We start from the raw sequence: 18,257 nt of genomic DNA, 5'->3' as shown, positions 1-18,257 counted from the left end.
TGATGACGGAGCACTTCTTAGTTAAGAGCCACAGAAGCTCTTTGTAGTGGTGCTGATTGTTTTAATTATGCAATGCTTTAGGGAACTGCTTCTTATTTGATTCTGTGATTATGTCTTCCTGACAGAATCTCAAGGTCAAAAGCACTAAGGATAGCAAAGACCAGTCAGCCAAGAGATCCCTAGAGAGTAAGTATTGATTGAAAGGACTAGCACTCATATAATTCCGTATTGTGAGTCAGACCACTTTTATGCTGATTCCTCCTCTACAGCTCTTCTCTACAAGCCTGTAGACCGGGTGACACGCAGCACACTTGTTCTTCATGTAAGTCAAGCTGTTTTGTGTTAATATTGCGTTTCTTGAGTTTGACATTAAAATTCTTTTGTTTTTGCCTTTCTTTCGGTTTAGGATTTATTGAAGCACACTCCCGCCAGTCATCCTGACTATCCACTGCTACAGGATGCCCTGCGCATCTCGCAGAACTTCCTGTCCAGCATTAATGAAGAGATCACTCCTCGAAGACAGTCAATGACAGTACAGAAGGGAGAGGTTAGTTGAACAACGGACATGAAGTAAACAATATGTATATGGCGGAAAACACTCAGGTGACTGCTCTGAGACCCCCAATTTGGCCAAATTTAAAAATTGTCCTGTATGGATGTGTGATACATCATTGGAAAGCTTAAAATCTCTATTTTCTGGGGGGACAAAACTTTTGAACCGGATGGAATAATTAAAAATAAATAAATAAATAAAATAAACAGCAAAATCCTAACTGGAGGTGAGAGCACGCGAAAGCATAATTAAAGACGCCATGATTTTAACGAGATATTATCCCATACTTACACCTTTTCGATCCAAAAACTCCATGTAGCATGTATCACCGAGTGTCAAGACACAACTGTGAATGGCCACAGCTGGATTTTTGGGGGATTTTATGGGTGGAACATGGTAATACAACAAGGGTCGCAGACATCAAGGAGTGGTCGAGACGTTCTTTTTCATATATTTACCCTTTTAAATGTTTTTTTTTTTTTTCTCAATTTTTCTTTGTTTGGATCGATTAGTCATCATCTAAAATACTGGAGAAAATGCGACAGTCACAAAAAAAATACAATTAAGCGATAGTTATGAGGTAGTTATCCGTGACTTTTTTACAGACACCATTTTTTCATTTTGACGTAATTTGTTTAAAAGTTAAAAATATGCAAGTGAATAATTTTTTAAAGTCGTTTTTTTTTTTTAAACGAAATATTAGACATCAATTAATGATTCTAAGCTAAAAATGACAGATGTTTTGAATAATAAATTTAATTAATTACCTTCGTTTTATGGCTGGGTTGAAACAAAAGCGGTTGTGCGACGTCTGTAAACGGGGGTTTCCAGGGTAAAACTGACAAATTAAAAATTGTTCGGGGGCTTAATGCGCCATGAATCTGCTATGACAGCATATAGACATATTGTTCTGTCAAACACAACAGTTGTTTTGGCTTAAAATACAGCAGTTTCTTTTAAAGAGGAGTGCAAGAGCAGAAACTGCTTTTTCAGTCTTGTCTGTGTTTTCCACCATATGTATTCACAGAGCGTGTGTTGTGATAGTTATTAAAAGAAGAAAATGTATACTAAACACTCATTGAGGGATGGCGATAGACATCCAATACATTTTTACTGGGAGAGGCTTACAGCGAATGATAGTTGCCAGACAGCCCGGTCAAAACAAATTGGAAGTCCAATGCTGTCAATGACAGCCAAAGAGTTAAAAATGCTTAGGTTTGTCAGATATTTTCTGGGCTCTAATCTCATATCTGTCTCTCCTTCTGAAGGCTTTTTTTATTTAAAAAACCGTGTGCAGGGGATATCTAATGAAGTGTCCAGCAGGAATATGTAGCTACAAATTCACGTGTATGCATTCTATTTCATGTCGCTATGATTCATGGCCGTAGGTTTGGTCTCAACATAGATAGGGACGATATAACACCATAACCTGCATGTACACTTTTTGCTGGGTACGGGAGAAATAAAACCAAACAGGTTATTGAACGGGGGGTCAGGGCCACTTTTCTCACGAATATGAACCAAATGAATTGATAGGCGAAATGATCGAAGCAAAATAAATGTGTGTTGACTGTTACTAACTTTTATGTGTTTTGGTTAACGTGATACAACACTCGATTCAAACACTACGATTTCAAAAACTACTAACTACATTTTGAAGTGCAACTCCCTTTATAAAAGAAAACGTGGAGCTATCCAAGAATGAGTCCTCTTCTGGGGCGAATGGAGCACTCGTAGACTCAAACTAAAGTATTGTAATATAAAAGTGATATGGGGAAAAAACGATGAAAAAAATCTGAGATATCCAAGGACCGATCTACATCTGACGCATCCAAAGTACTCTCATGAAATTCTGATGTGTGATTTCATTTCACATTTTTTTTCATGTCAATTCATTTTCATGTCAGTGTCCCTCTGAAGTGGACCCATTCTTGGGATTTCCACTTTGAACCTTCCACATTGCATTACAGTAATGCACATAATGCAAACAATGATCCAAATGAGAGTCGGCTGACTTGACTTTGTTGTCGCTTGTGGAGGCTGGCCTGAACGCAGTGGTTTTGCAGGTTATTAAGTTCTCACAGATTAATGCTAGGCTAACTCTGATGCTGGTCGAACTTTTAGTAGCAAAATTAGTGGTGTTTCCCCCACCTCCACAACATTGACGTCTTTTTACCTTACTTAAAGTGGCTTGTGCTGGCCGGAAAAAAACCTGCTAATATCCCTTGTCTTCAAAGGGGGTGGAGGAGGCGGCATGTTGTATTTCTGTCGGCGAGGTTGTTCGTGTGTGTGTGTCTGTGTGGTGGGAGAAGGTTGCGGGAGGTCAAGTCATCAGCCAATCAAACGTGCATTAGAAGGGAAAAAATTGACCAGCAAATTCAGCAAGTGAAAAGGGATAAATGTGAATGTGAACATAATGAAAATTATTTACTTAATAATGGTAGGGTATATTGTATCCCTACATCATATGGGAAGACAATCAAAATTCCCCATATTACTGAACTCGTTATATAATGCCAATAAGGTGTCTTAAAAGTTGGTGGGGGCAATTTGAGCATCCTGAAATTGTTATGTCCCTACCAACCCTATGCAAACCTACACCCTTGCTATGATCATTATAATGGAAAATCCCCAAAAATACAGCACAGCGGACTATTTTTACAAATTAAGCGAACTGAATATAGTGGGCTGGTGCAAACAGTTTTTCAGCCGCCCATTCCCCCCTAATTTAGCTGATTTAGAGCCTTGTTAGTGCTCCCCTTGTTTGAATCAGGCTTTGTCTGTGACTTATTAAATGGAGGCAAAAGACAAACCTTTAAAGGACTATACAGCCAATTTGTCAAAATGTAATTTGGCACTGTGTTGCTTCTAACTGAGGCTAATATTAGCATGACATTACGCTAAATATTGATTCTGTTTATAGACAAAGGATTCAGATAGACTATACGAAATTCTTCCGCTGTTCCACTCCACTGTGAGTGTTGCCGGTAACTGGCTCAAAGTACAAGGTGTCCGGAAGCTCCAAAAAAGCTTGCCACTGACTCATCTAAGTCGTTCTGTTTTACTTGTGAAGGAAATGGAGCAAAAAGGAAGCTTGTGACTAACCAGTGCAAACACAGGAGGTGAGGGTCTCTCAAATGAGGAAGGCCTGTTGATTAGCCATGAATTCCCTCCCATCCTTCCCGGCTACACTGTCACCCCCCCTCCTCCAAGAATAACCTGAAAGGGCTCTCATTACTGAGTAGTCCGTTGTCCTGAGCATCTTGACCATGCTTGCTTAGTTAGAACTTATCTGATGCATGTGTGCCAACAGAGTTGAAAGTACACATTGAATAGTACTCAATTCTCAATGTCATTGAAGCCAATGATTAAAAAGGAAAGGGTGCACTAACAGCTGTTTTTTCCATTGGATTATTGAGCAGTTTCCATCCCCTTTGTGTCATCAAAGCAATAAGCGGATGTAATCCAACCAAGTTTTGAAACCAGGACAGAGTGGGGTGCCTCTTGTCGTGCATGGATTTCCTTGTTTTTGTCATAGCGCAGTTAGTGTTTAGTAACATAGTTTTACATGGGCAGTGTCACAATGTAAACAGCCTCCTCCCAGAGGTTAAAGTGCTGAGAGTTTACAGCCACGTATGCGTCAAACAAGAGCAGTAGGCTCCGATTATAAGATTCAGTACTCTAACGCAGCCAACATTTTGTTTGTATTGAACAAAGTAGGGATTAAATTGTGAAATTAGTTTGTTTACACAAACTGGTTTCAAGAAATTGCAGTTCTGTTTTTTATATAATTTGGTTAGTTTGTCTGTTTGACTTCCCGTTCCTTTTAGACATACCGTATTTTTCGTACTTTAAGTCCCACCTGAGTAAAAGTTGCACCAGCCCAAAAATACGCAATGAAGAGGAAAAATAAACGTACAAGTCACACCGGAGTATAAGTCGCATTTTTGGGGGAAATTTACTTGATAAAATCCAACACATAGAACAGATACAGTGCCCTCCATAATTATTGGCACCCCTGGTTAAGATGTGTTTTTTAGCTTCTAATATATATTTTTTAAAATTCAAATAATATGGGACCTTAATGGAAAAAAAGAGAAAAATCCAACCTTCAATACAAGTGCATTTATTCAGTGGGGAAAAAAATCCCACATAAAGAAATAATTATTTTACATCAAATAATGTGTGTCACAATTATTAGCACCCCTGGTGTTAATACTTTGTACGACCCCCTTTTGCCAACAAAACAACGTCTGGGGACTGAGATGGCCATGGAAGGAGCTTGATTTTGTGTCTGGTGAACCATTTCTGTGTAGATTTGGCCATATGTTTAGGGTCATTGTCTTGCTGAAAGACCCAGTGATGACCCATCTTCAGTTTTTGGGCAGAGGGCAACAGATTTTGATTTAAAATGTCCTGGTATTTCAAAGCATTAATGATGCCATGCACCCTAACAAGGTTCCCAGGGCCTTTGGACGCGAAACAGCCCCACAGCATCACTGACCCACTCCCATACTTCACAATGGGTATGAGGTGCTTTTCAGCAGCGCATCTTTCGTGGCACGCCAGACCCACTTAGAGTTGAAGCCTGGGACGGTGTACTTTGGTCAGATGAGACCAAGATTGAGCTTTTTGGCAACAAACACTCTAAGTTACTTTCACTTTGTTAGCTGTGGCGGACAGTAGACATGTTGTGTTGCACAAGTTCTGAAATAAATGATTAAAAACCTGATGAAGCAGGCGATTTTTTGGGGGGGGGCAATGTTACCACAATAATATTGTCACTTTAACTTGTAAAGACTAGCGAAAGGAAAGGGGGAGGACTGTCGAGATCGTAGACATTCTATGGCCGTATTGTCGTGCCAGTTCACGGATGCGTGCACCACGCTCATATTTTTCTATCATTTCCATCTTCATTTCAATGGCAATCTCACCTTTTTCGCTTTTTTCACTATCTGCACTAACATTCTTGGAATTCATGTTGATTTCTCTCACAAGAAAATCCACCATGGGTCCGACTTGCGAGAAAACAAAGAAACTGTGGCGCTGTCATAAATCGTCGTATTTCTAGCATGTGGTCAGATGTAAAAACAAATGGTGAGTCAAATTTTATGTCGGTATAAGTTTTAAACACTTTACTATCCCCCAAATTACTTACACACAATGAGTTGCCACACCAACTGTTTAACAGGTTAAACGATCCTGACGCACGTGGCGCTTTGAAGTTTCGGCCAACAAGCCACTCTGGCAAGATCAAACTTTAACTGTCTGTCAATCATCGTTTACTTTAATAGGAAACTCCACTGCAGTGCCTGACCAAGAAAAGCGGCAGGAGCGAGAGTGAGCGACTACTTGATCTGATCGGGACAGCTTTATAAAATACTGCATTTATTTATTTATTTTTTATTCGAAAAAAATCTGTGGTGGACTGAGGGTGTGAAGTTTGAAGCGCGAAGTACTGTACTTTGAATCATGGCAAACTATAATAATGTAATATCGACAAATTTCGCATCATTGTCCAAATAATCAATATTGAATCGCATCATCAAGAAATCGTCACAAAATGTTTTCTTTTTCCTAACAGTGCATAACAGGAAATATTTGAGAGGCACTGTATTAGAAGTTTACGGTTGGAATCGCCATTAATAGGTGTTTTTAATTTGTCATTGATTTCCTAAAGACCAAAGCACATGCCCTGTGAATACTATACATATACCTCAGTTGGCGGTGAATGAGTTAATATTTTTAGTCACTAAACATTGTTAGTCGTGATGATGTAACTTCTGTAGTTCCTGTAACAGTAGCTTCTTTGTGTCAGAATCGTCAACTTCTGAGGGACCGCTTCATGGTGGAGCTAGTTGAAGGTTCCAGGAAACTCCGTCATGTCTTCCTCTTCACTGACCTGCTACTCTGTACCAAACTGAAGAAACAGGCAGCAGGGTGAGTGAATCCGAGTCAACTCCTGGCCTCTAACTTGAATATTCTACTGGTTCACACTCAAGATAAAATTCTTTCTTGTTCAAGCTGCTAAAGTTCCGTAAAATGGACATTTGATACAAACTGTATGCACAATGTGTTCCATTACAGGAAAGGACAACAGTATGAGTGCAAGTGGTACATTCCACTGGTCGACCTGACCTTTCAGACCATTGAGGACTGTGAGTCGACCCCGATCCCTTTGGTTCAGGATGAGGAAATTGATGCAATGAAGATTAAACTGTCCCAAATTAAGAATGAAATCCAAAGAGAAAAGGTAAGGGCTCGCTGACAAAATGAAGACCTTGCTGTAGAGATGCCAGTCTGCTTTCATGCACTGCCGATGTGCTATTGAGCAAGGTACAGAATTGATGCCCCAAATTCAAGCATTTAGCCTTCTGACTCGCATTGGACACAAATGACTGGGAGGACATTTTACATCTCTGCTTCCAATTTTAAATAATCCACATACGAAACACTAAAATGTGCAATTTCTTGATAGCTTTACTTTTCCTGAGACCAAATCTTAAAAAAAAAAAAAAAAAAAGACAAAACAATCTTTGAAAATATTTTTTATGGGGATGTCCCCAATCTGATCACATAATTTAGGGTGACCATATTTTGATTTCCAAAAAAGAGGACACTCGGCCCAGCCTCGAGATACTTAAATTTTAATAAGAATAATAATGATGATACATTTTATTCATAACGCACTTTACATTTGAAAAAAAAATCTCAAAAGTGCAAATTACCATGGAAAAAAATAAAAAGACTAAGAATAAAAGAGTAGAAGCAAAAACAGACAAAAACACAGATAAAGTCAGATACAAATCAGATAAAAATAAGATAGTCAGATAAAATTACCCAGAGTAAGCTTTTTGAAAAAGGTAAGTTTTACTTGAAGTTCACTCAAAGATGCCTTATTACTTTAAGAAATTTAAAGTGTGCCTCCTCCGCCTGGATAGAAAAATTCAGTTTTATTTAAAAAACCCAAAAAAGTTAAACTATAGACACAAATTCAAATTCGCAGAGGTTACCTAAGAGGCTTTGTTATTCCTAAAATAATGAGAAAAAAAAAAATTAAAAAAACACTGGAATTAAATAGTGATTTTAAAAAAATGCCTCTTCTGTATTGGCGAATCCTTGAATCCAAACTAATAGCTGTCTTTTCAATTCTTACTGTACAAATAAATAATCCTAGACAGTGTTCGAATAATACCTCTTCTGTAGAAAATCCGGTTTTAACAAAAAGATCATTTCTCTTTCCAGTGAAATAATGTAAATTAAACCGTAGCCTCAAGACTATTACAGTTGTCGTTAATGAATTGTTATTCCCCCTCAATTATTATTGTCATTCAGTCTTCTAGATTGCATGCAAACAATAACTGAAATAAACTGACAAACACTTCAACCAGCATGTTTCCAAACGCAGCAGTTCAAAACTAAATATCCCATAATGCCTACCTAGCGCGGCTTACCTCACTGACACCTCGCACCAGCAGCCGAGGCTACCGGAGCAATACATTTAATGCTCCGAAACAAAAATTAAAAAGTTTTATTAATTTTTTTTAAACGTTTTTTATTTTTCTAACAAGCAAAAAAAACAATGCCATCATATAAACATACATTTTAGTGCATAATATTTGTGTGCTTACTTCTTGCTGATCTGAAGAAATTTTGTATAAAAGTGCTGTGAACAATCTTTACTGTTTGTAAAGTGAGGCGGGGCACACTGTTGATTGCTACAGCTCTTAGCAGCTATGTTTACCACATGAGCAATACAACTTATTTGTGGTCGCAGTCCATCTGTGTTACGTACTGAATTAACAATATTTGAAGCATTATCTATAGTCACTTGTATGGATTGATTTGGCCTGCTTTGCTTCCATTCAGTTATGACAGTTTTTAATTCATCGATGTAGTATATGGACTATGCGTCCCATGATCACTCTGGGCTCACGCAGCCAGTGGCATGGAACTTGGGGGAATCTAACGTAGCACACCTAGGTTGCTATTTGATGATATCTAGTGTGTGCGCGTGAGTGTTGTCGGGGCATTAAAAAAGTTAACAAACACCACAGAAGTCTCGTCTGTTCGTTACTGCACAACACCAGCATTTGACAATTTTGACAATAAACTTTCATAAACAGGACGAGTTTGAAGTACAGCGCTCTTAATTTGCCACTCATTGTTCATCATGTAACCGTGAGTTAGCTCTCTGTGTCCCTGGGTGTTAAGCTGTCTGGTGTCAAACCGAGGCTATTCGTAGCAGCCTAGTCGACAACAATATATTGGCGGGCATTACGGTACATACTCGCAAAGACAGTCTTTGTTGAATATGAACGAGTGGGGATAGCGTATTAGCAAACCCAAAATGCTGCCACACAATGGATCTGTACGACGTTGAAGCCAGCAAGCCGCCTCCTTAAACTTCTGGCTTTCCTCACGAGCAATCATCCTCGTGCGCTACGGCTCCCCCACTTCAGGCAGTTCGGGGGAGTAGTGGAGGGGGTGCTGCTTGTGGGAAGGGAGCCTTCTCATAGCTTTTGTTTTTTTCAAAGCAAAGTTGCGCCGGACATTATAGCAACAGAAACTTCAAAAAAAAGTTTGGAAAATACATTTTAGGAGCTTTTTCAATTGGGTTGAATGTTTTTGCGTAGTGAATCGAAGAGGGGGTATTGAAAGGTTCAATATAAAACCGAGTATTGTTGCATCCTTACCCCCGGACGCCCTGGACAGGATGTAAAAAGTGGACATGTCCGGGCAAAAGAGGATGTTTGGTCACCCTACATAATTAGAAATTAGGCCTGGTCATGTAAATACCCGGGGATCGGAATCGGGTGAAGAAAAATATAATTTAAAAAAGAACATCTACTAGTATTTATGTTCAAATATTAACTCATTGGCTGCAGTCATTCAGTCGCCCAAGTTTTTGAATGTCTTCCTCTTATCGCATGCAACCCTGTTCTGCATATTAACAGAAGAAGACAATTATTTTAATTATTAATAACTATCCTTATTTACATGTGTGTGTCCTCTTGTCAATAGTAACAGCTAGTTAAATGGCTAGCTTTTACAACTGAGAAAAAGATAACAGTTCGGCTTTCCAACCTTGCTAATATGATTATGCCAAATATTGCAAATAGCTAGTCAATTATGTAATGAAAAGTAAAGTTACCTAATTAAGCCTTTGATCCAGCAGAACCGTGATGGATTTTTTTTTTTTTTTTTCGTTTTTGTACTGGTGTTTTCTGGATTTTTCAGGTGTTAGGTGGTAACGAGTAGGTAGCAGAAAACCAGAGAATTGAAGGCTTTTTTTCTCAAGAATTTTAAAGCCGAAATGTCTTCTCTTTCTAGATTGAGCCATATGTGTATTCTGTAATTGAACTTTCTTGACGTATACTTCTTGCTTCTGTTTATTTGTAGAGAACTGCCAAAGGACCCAAGGCGATGGAGCGACTGAGGAAGAGGTTATCAGAGCAGGAGTCTTTGCTTCTCCTCATGTCACCAAACATGGCTTTCAGAGTGGCGAACAGGAATGGCAAGGTCCAGAATCTCCTCACTATTTCAAAATTTAAAGCGGTTTAAATGTTGTGATTTAGCTGCTCAAGTATTGTTTCTACTGTGTTCATGCTGCCATCTGCTGTTAAGAGCTTGTCATTGCAGCAGTTGACCACATTAAACCATAAAGTCGCTTTGGTCCCTTCAGGGCTTCACATTTCTGATCTCGTCAGACTATGAACGTGCTGAATGGAGGGAGACCATTCGTGAGCAGCAGAAGAAATGCAAGTTACTTTACTACTTGCATATAAAAATGATGCCTTAGTCCTTTTGTGTCCTATGTGAGGCTGTCTGAACTTTGTCTTCTAGGTTTCAAGAGCTTCTCTCTGACATCCCTAGAACTTCAGATGCTTACTAACTCATGCGTGAAACTCCAGACTGTCCACACTATTCCACTGACAATGAACAAAGATGGTGAGGTTTACCATAGTTTCTACTTTTTTAAACAAACTTGCACTGAAAGCAGTGTTGATCTAAAGCTGCGTACTCACTCCTGTTTCCAACATAGATGATGAATCTCCCGGACTGTACGGCTTCTTGAATGTCATTGTACACTCTGCATCAGGTCTCAAACAAACCTCAAGTGAGTGAAATACTCATGATTTTTTTGGCTTCTTTGTACAGTAATTTCTGCTGCATCTCTGAGGCTGTCATCTGGAAGAACAGCTGCAGGGACAAGTGGGATTAGTCAGGAACGCTTTGTACAACCTCACACATTATTTAAGCTTCTCACTGTTTGTTTCAACTCCAAAAGCCATTAATTGAAATGGTAAGGAGAATTGTAATAACACCACATGGGAAGTGTATTTATACAAACACAGTATGCATGCATACATAAATAAATAGCAAAATCGGTGACCATTGTTTTGCATTATTGATTTTTCTACTATGTCCTCTTGTACCTATCAGACCTTTACTGCTCTCTTGAGGTGGATTCCTTTGGGTACTTTGTCAACAAAGCCAAAACGCGCGTGTACAGGGACTCGACAGAGCCTAGCTGGAATGAGGTGAGACTTTATAGGAAGACATTTCTTGGCAGAGGGCTTGTTAAATAGATTTTTTTTTTCGTGCACTCATGTCTATGGATTCGGTGACAAAAGGGTCTTCACTGAGCTGTCTGCTTGCTTCCTTGTAAGGAGTTTGAGATTGAGCTGGAAGGCTCCCAGATGCTGAGGCTGCTCTGCTATGAAAAATCTTGCAACAAACCCAAGCAGAGCAAAGAAGATGGAGAGATGACTGACAAGATTATGGTCAAAGGACAGATTAAGGTAGGTTGATTTGAATTGCCAAAGTTTTTCCACTTAACAGGTGGATACTGTTATCAATTTGCGTTATTTGGGGGGGGGGGGGGGGGGGGGGGCAGATAAACATTCATATTATGCCACATTTGCTGAAGCAAAGAGATTCTAATGTTATGAACAAGAACAAAATCACCTAAAAATAAATTTTAAAAAAAAGTTAAATGGGTACATTACTTCTATGACTGATAGCTGTTAGTTGTTTGTAGTGGTGATTTGACACACTTATGAGTGTTTCCTACGTACAATGGTACCTCGACATACGATCGCTTCGACACACGATCTTTTCGACATCCGATGTAAAATTTGACTCGCCATTTGTTTCTACATCTGACGACATGCTCGAAATACGATGACATGACAGCACCGCAGACGAAAGCACGGCGAATTTTCTTGTGTGAGAAATCAACACAGGTTTCAAAAAGTTTGGTACAGGTGGTGAAACAAGGAAAAAGGTGCCGCTTGCCTTTATAAAAGAAGATGCAAATTATAGAAAAATATGAGCATAGGGTGCGCAGCCGTGAACTGGCTCAACAATACATCTCCACGGTCCTCCTCCGACCACCGTTTGCCAGTCTTTATAAGTTAAGCTGACAATTATTATTGTGGTAACATCGCCAAAGAAATCGCCAGCTTCGTCACGTTTTTTCTCATTTATTTCACAACTTGTTCAACACAAAACGCCTCCTGACTGCCAAAGTTGATGGTGTTCTGAAGAAAACATTGAAAGTCAAACTCTCAAGCTCACCACCCTTGGGCGCGGTGCGTTCAGGTACAGCAAAAAACGTTCGCTACAAAAGAACCTGATTTCTTTATATTATTCAGATTTTTATTTATAATTTATTTATTTTGCAATCTGTAATTGCCATTTGTAATAGTACCAGCAGTATTTATTAAGGATTTAGTGTAGGGTTTTTGGGCTGTGGAACGAATTATAATGTATTCCTATGGGAAAATCCTGCTCGACATACGACCATTTCGACTTACAAACAAGGTCCTGGAACGAATTAACTTCGTATGTAGAGTTACCACTATATTTCTAAAAACGTGGGAATACTTTATGAGGAAAACGCCATCCAATTTCACATCAGAAATAATACTGGCCAACAGTTTGACAATAAAATCTGTTGTTAGTCTGAATTTTTGGGTTGACTCAGTTTTTCCCTTTATCGCGTAACATTTTTTCCTCCTCACAGCTTATCTACTTGGTACTTACTAGTTGCACTACATGCACACAAAAAGCCATATCCTTTGTACAAAAAAAAATCAGCGTTTTGGCAGCCCTTTTAATTTTCATCTTAGATTTTTATCGTCTTTTGGACGATAATACTTATTAGTCTTAGTCATATTTTAGTCATCTCGAAATGTGTTTGTCTTCGTCTAGTTTTTGTTGACGAAAACTCAAGACTAATTTTGTCTAGTTTTAGTCGACGTTTACTAAAAATGTTTTTGTCTATGAAATAAATTTTTAAAAATACTCCAAAAATAAATAAATAAATAAATTTAAGGTTTCCAACTATTTCGAATGAACATTGACAGACGAGCACATATTGTAGCGTCTATCTACAAGGACAGTGCCAGCTTTGTGATAACACTCATTAGGAAAACAGTACCGTACATTATTTTCAATTAATGATACCCACCTGAACGTCACGACCTGTAATTAAAAAAAAGTTGTTCGAGAGTTTTACGCTCGCCGTAATGCGAATGCTATGCTAACGCTATGAGTTACATCTAGTGTGTGATGATCACTCAGCACTAGACATGTGCCGGTTACCGGTTTCACGGTTTACCGTGGTGTGAAAACGTCGCGGTTTCAAAACCACTAAAATTTTCCGTCATACCTTAGTACGGTATTCGCTATTTTTCATGTGCCAAAATGCAGCCGAAGTGGCTTGGTGCGGCAGCGCTCACCCTTCCCCTGTTTGTTGCCGTGAGTGTCAGTGACGCTATTCTGCTAAACAGCCAGCAAACCCCAAAACAAACCCTCCAAACACAAGCTGAAACCTTTCCTCAACAATATTTCCATTTTAACTAACTTATAAAACTAACTTATACATTTTTAACTAACTTATTAACTTATGAATTCTTTGTTCTTTTTAACACAAAGGCATGACATCATGTAGACTAGAGTTGACACAGTGGCTGAAAATGGCGAAACTTCACTTGAGCTTCTCTCCCTCAAAAAAAGTCATACAGTATATATTTTTAATTTTATTTAGAAGTGTTTTTACTTTTTTATAGCAATTATTTTGTTCTCGCTCTAATATTGAGCAACTTGAGCTGTGGCTGTGGGTATAGTCTTGGTTCTATTTATTTTAATTTTATATAAAATATTTGTTATTTTTTGTTAATTTATTTATTTTCACATTATATTCATGTTCCAATTTGCAAATATTTTCTGAAAAAAATCCTTTTCAATGGGAAAATGTTTTTTTTTTTTTTTTTTTTTTTGTAAACCCATACATCTCAAAATTTTAGAGCTATAATTGCAATACCGTGATACCGTGAAACCGCGGTATTTTTGCTCACGGTTATCGTACCTTCAAAATCTCATACTGGCACATGCCTACTCAGCACAGGCCTTTAAAGGCTAACGCAACATTGCATTTTCTCTCTGGCCAAGAAAACAAATCTGACCGTGTGTGCAAGCCTGCATGGAGACTGGAAATGACACCCTGATGTGTTGGGAAGGGGGGGGGGGGGCGCCGCACCGCGAGTTACACAACCAGACACTACTACGATGCAGGCAAACTGCACATAAAATGTCACACATTGTGAACATGTGAGGGAAACTTTTGCACATTTTTGTCTCGTTCTCGTCACGTCAGACGAAAACTGGCATTAGTCTTGTTTTTTGTTTTGTCTCCCAAAACACGTTTTTAGCTCGTGATCGTCTTGTCATCGTCATGGAAAAAAAGTGTTCGTTGACGTGTAAAATAAACATTGTAGCCGTTCTGTTTCTTTTATATTTCGTAGTATGTCAAATGTTATTTTTTTTTAATCAAGCAAGTATGTTAAGTACAGTTTTTAATGTTTTTTTTTCCTTTTTATGAAAATGGGGATCCTATAGTTCAAAAACTTGACATGGTAAAAAAAAAAACTGAGATCGGTTTTGGATTCCACCTTCAAAAATTTGTTACAAACAGCTGCCAGACCAAAACTAAAAAATATTGTTCCGCAAACTAACCTATTCTGAATGTCACAAATGAAAATACAGTGCCCTCCATAATTATTGGCACCCCTGGAAAAAGATGTGTTTTTTAGCTTCTAATATTTCTTTTTTATTCAAATAATGTGGGACCTTAATGGAAAAAAAGAGAAAAATCCAACCTTCAATACAAGAACATTCATTCAGTGAGGAAAAAAATCCCACATAAAGAAACATTATTTGACATCAAATAATGTGTGTCACGATTATTAGCACCCCTGGTGTTAATACTTTGTACAACCCCCTTTTGCCAACAAAACAAGATCTGGGGACTGAGATGGCCATGGGAGGAGCTTGATTTTGTGTCTGGTGAACCATTTCTGTGTAGATTTGGCCATATGTTTAGGGTCATTGTCTTGCTGAAAGACCCAGTGATTACCCATCTTCAGCTTTTGGGCAGAGGGCAACAGATGTTGATTTAAAATGTCCTGGTATTTAGAAGCATTCATGATCCCATGCACCCTAACAAGGTTCCCAGGGCCTTTGGAAGCGAAACAGCCCCACAGCATCACTGACCCACACCCATACTTCACAGTGGGTATGAGGTGCTTTTCAGCATGCGCATCTTTCGTGGCACGCCAGACCCACTTAGAGTGTTTGTTGCCAAAAAGCTCAATCTTGGTCTCACGGTGCCAATAATTATGGAGGGCACTGTACATACTGTACATACGGACCGCCAAGTTTGAAGTTTCAGTAAGGTTATAAAACAAAAACACATTTCTCTAAAATGAAAGCATTGTTAAATCTGCCTTTTATTTGTGGAAAAGCCTCATTGTGGTGATTTATCTGCTTTGCTGACCAGAGAGGCCTTTTTTGTCTAATCATGCCCGCGGGACGCGTTTGCTGTTCAAAAAAGAAGCGACGTGTGTGTTAGCTGGTGGGTCACATCAGCTTGACCTTTAATAGAATGTTGTGACAGAGGGTGGATTAGACTTTGGGTTGACCAAATGTAGCCGTTGGCACTGGTCCACGGTATACCGAAGGTAGGAAGACACAAAGCACTCTTTGATCAATTGGTGAAGGGATTTCCCTTTTATAGGATGAGGTGGGTTAGGACACAACATAGTTTTGAGGGGAAAAATTGTGCTTTATTAGAAATGGGAAAAAGTATGCATATTCACATGCTATAAAGTCATTACATTACAGTAGGTCATCTAAATCAACTTCTATTCTGAGGATTGCTTGTTACAATGATTCAGGCATCAGCTTTCTGCAATTAATTTCGTTTTTAACAGAACACTGTACAGCTACTCAATTGTGCAGAAAAGCGTCCCTTTTAGTTTCAATTGCCAAGCTGGCATTTAGCACTTACGACAGTGAGAGGCAACAGAAGGCGTGAGCACGTCGATAATGAGGGTAGGAGGGGATTCTAAGGTAATCTCTCCAATCCAACGGGCAAGTAGAACAACACAAAGGCAGCATGGTCAGCAGGCTGCATGGCTTTGTTCCTTTCTTTGAACCCCTTTGGAATAAGCACTCTGACTGCATAACAATGTATTTAGAAAGTTCGGAAAGGATTTATCTGCCTTGGCTTCTTTGATGAAGATTTTTGACAAGAGATGATGCATCAGTGCAAGATGGACCCGTTACTTCTGTTCTTTTGTCTTTAATTTTTAGTGTAGACTTGTTGTTGTCTTGCCTTATGTTAGCTAAAAGGACATTTGAGAAAGTTGACGGATTCATGCCAGAAAGGATGAGTGAGTGTAGTCCCAGTGAGGAAAGTGTGTGTCAGACAGTCTGTTCAGTGGAGGAAGAGGTTGATATGGCGCCCGGGAAACCCCCAAGTACGGGAAGCCGTCTTTGGGACAGAGTCCGTAGCAGTCTGCTAAGACCGAAGGTAAACATGCAAAGTCCATGGATCTGCATAACATTGTCCAAGTAGAGCAGTGCTTCTCAATTATTTTCTGTTACGCCCCCCCAAGGAAGACGTAAATGTTTCGCGCCCCCCAACTCTCTGCCGCCACTGTAAATAGTATCATTTGTCTATAATATTACTATTATAAGTACGCCTCAGCCTAACAATGTGTCCTTTTTTTTCTATTAAAGACAAAAAGTAACATAGATCAACTTATAATAAAGTATAACTTTATTAACATTGTTTTGCTTGTAACAGAAAAGACTTAACGCGCATCAATTTGCATGAAGTAAAACAACAACAACAAAAAAAAACAAACAAAAAAAAAGAGTCACATCCAAACTGTAAAAATACACTCAAGGTACATTTTTGACCACTTGAAACTGAAAAATAAATGTAATAAAATCAGTAAATGATAACAAATTCAAATTTATTAGAAACATTTACTCTTCAGGACAACATGCCAAAAATTTTGACTGAAAAAAACAAAACTGAATAGAAGTGGGGGGGAAAGTGTCTTTGGACAGAAGGAAAGTTTTTATTTTCGCTGATTCACCACAGTGCTCACTGGTTTACTGATATAACACTGACAAAGCGTGACGATTGTGACAATTGGCAATATTCGGCACGTTTTCGCTGAAAAACAATCAAGCGGCTTATCAATGAGATTGAGGTCTAATGTCTTTAAGTGGCGTCTTAACTGATTTGGCTTCAGACTCTCCCCAATAATCATTTTTAGACTCAGTAAACAGTGGTCTTTCCTCATTTCCCACTATATTAAAAGTCAAAGCCAAAAGGCAAACGGCCCGAAAAAAGCGCATTCTCGGCGGCCGAGGGAGAACCGTAGGTGAGGGCGGTGGTCATGACGATCCCAAGCCGAAAACGGCACTTCTCGGCCGGACATGTGAGAACCGGAGAAGACAGTGGGTCTCTGCGTGAGTCCAGCTCTGCAAGTCTGCATGAGTCGCTTCCTTGTGCTCTTGCTTACTTCAAAAATACTGCACGCACTTTGAAAATGAGAGCGCCACTGCCACCCACGGAGTGGATGTGCAAGTACACTTTATTCTAGTACGGCAAAAAAAAAAAAAAAATGTGTTCCCCGAGGTCACTCGCGCCACCCCTGGCAACGCTCTGCGCCCCCCTGGGGGGGCGCGCCCCACCATTTGAGAAGTACTGAAGTAGAGAAACACATTTTTGTTCCCCTGAGTGGTAACATACTAAATACATTCAAAATCAATGTCGAGGATGTTAAATCGTTTAACGCCAATTTATTCAAAACTATTTTTTATGATGAAAATTGAAAATAATACTTAGCACATGGACTTATTTTATTTGCATTATATTTTCACAGTTGGATCCACAAAACTTGCAAAACAAAGACTGGCAGAGAACAGTCATTGCTATGAATGGGGTAAGTCAGGCAAGACATACAGTATGTATAACACACTACCGCACAAGACGGCTTAAATTTGCCCTGACAAATGTTTTATCTCTACAAAAGCAGTTCTCATTTTAATGTTTGCAAGCTGACTTCTTTCTAAAATATGTAACATGCTTTTCTGTTCCTTGTCTCCTGCGTTATTTTTTTAGGTTCAAGTCAAACTTTCAATGAAGTTTACCAGCAGAGAGTTCAGTCTCAAGCGCATGCCTTCACGGAAACAGTCTGGCGTGTTTGGGGTGAAAATTAATGTTGTAACAAAGTGAGTTGCTCATCTGTCACTCATAAATCTGACAAATTGTCAAATTGGAGGCTGAAGAAGATGACATACTAGTACAGTATATTTTGTTCATTTTCAGTGAACA

At 39.0% G+C, this 18,257-nt stretch overlaps 1 protein-coding gene across 3 annotated transcripts in view; it reads left to right on the top strand.

Annotated features, from left to right (window-relative positions):
* si:dkey-91m11.5 (PH_BCR_vertebrate and RhoGAP_Bcr domain-containing protein) overlaps positions 1-18,257 on the top strand; it is an 83,304-nt gene that overhangs the window by 55,072 nt on the left and 9,975 nt on the right. For 2 of the 3 annotated variants that reach the window (XM_057830982.1, XM_057830983.1), the window contains 13 exons: positions 126-186; positions 270-322; positions 407-547; positions 6,372-6,493; positions 6,641-6,806; positions 9,956-10,075; positions 10,239-10,314; positions 10,400-10,504; positions 10,599-10,673; positions 11,000-11,097; positions 11,227-11,358; positions 17,806-17,865; positions 18,045-18,154. In XM_057830982.1, the coding sequence (XP_057686965.1) occupies positions 126-186; positions 270-322; positions 407-547; positions 6,372-6,493; positions 6,641-6,806; positions 9,956-10,075; positions 10,239-10,314; positions 10,400-10,504; positions 10,599-10,673; positions 11,000-11,097; positions 11,227-11,358; positions 17,806-17,865; positions 18,045-18,154 (1,319 nt within the window). Of the gene's footprint in view, positions 1-125; positions 187-269; positions 323-406; positions 548-6,371; positions 6,494-6,640; positions 6,807-9,955; positions 10,076-10,238; positions 10,315-10,399; positions 10,505-10,598; positions 10,674-10,999; positions 11,098-11,226; positions 11,359-14,460; positions 16,437-17,805; positions 17,866-18,044; positions 18,155-18,257 lie in introns of those variants that run through there. The other variant, XM_057830984.1, reaches the window with a different exon arrangement.

This window comes from Corythoichthys intestinalis, chromosome 3, assembly GCF_030265065.1.
Source record: "Corythoichthys intestinalis isolate RoL2023-P3 chromosome 3, ASM3026506v1, whole genome shotgun sequence".
NCBI lineage: Eukaryota > Metazoa > Chordata > Actinopteri > Syngnathiformes > Syngnathidae > Corythoichthys > Corythoichthys intestinalis.
The sequence above is the reverse complement of the archived record's forward strand: the minus strand, read 5'-3'. Positions and strand labels throughout refer to the sequence as shown.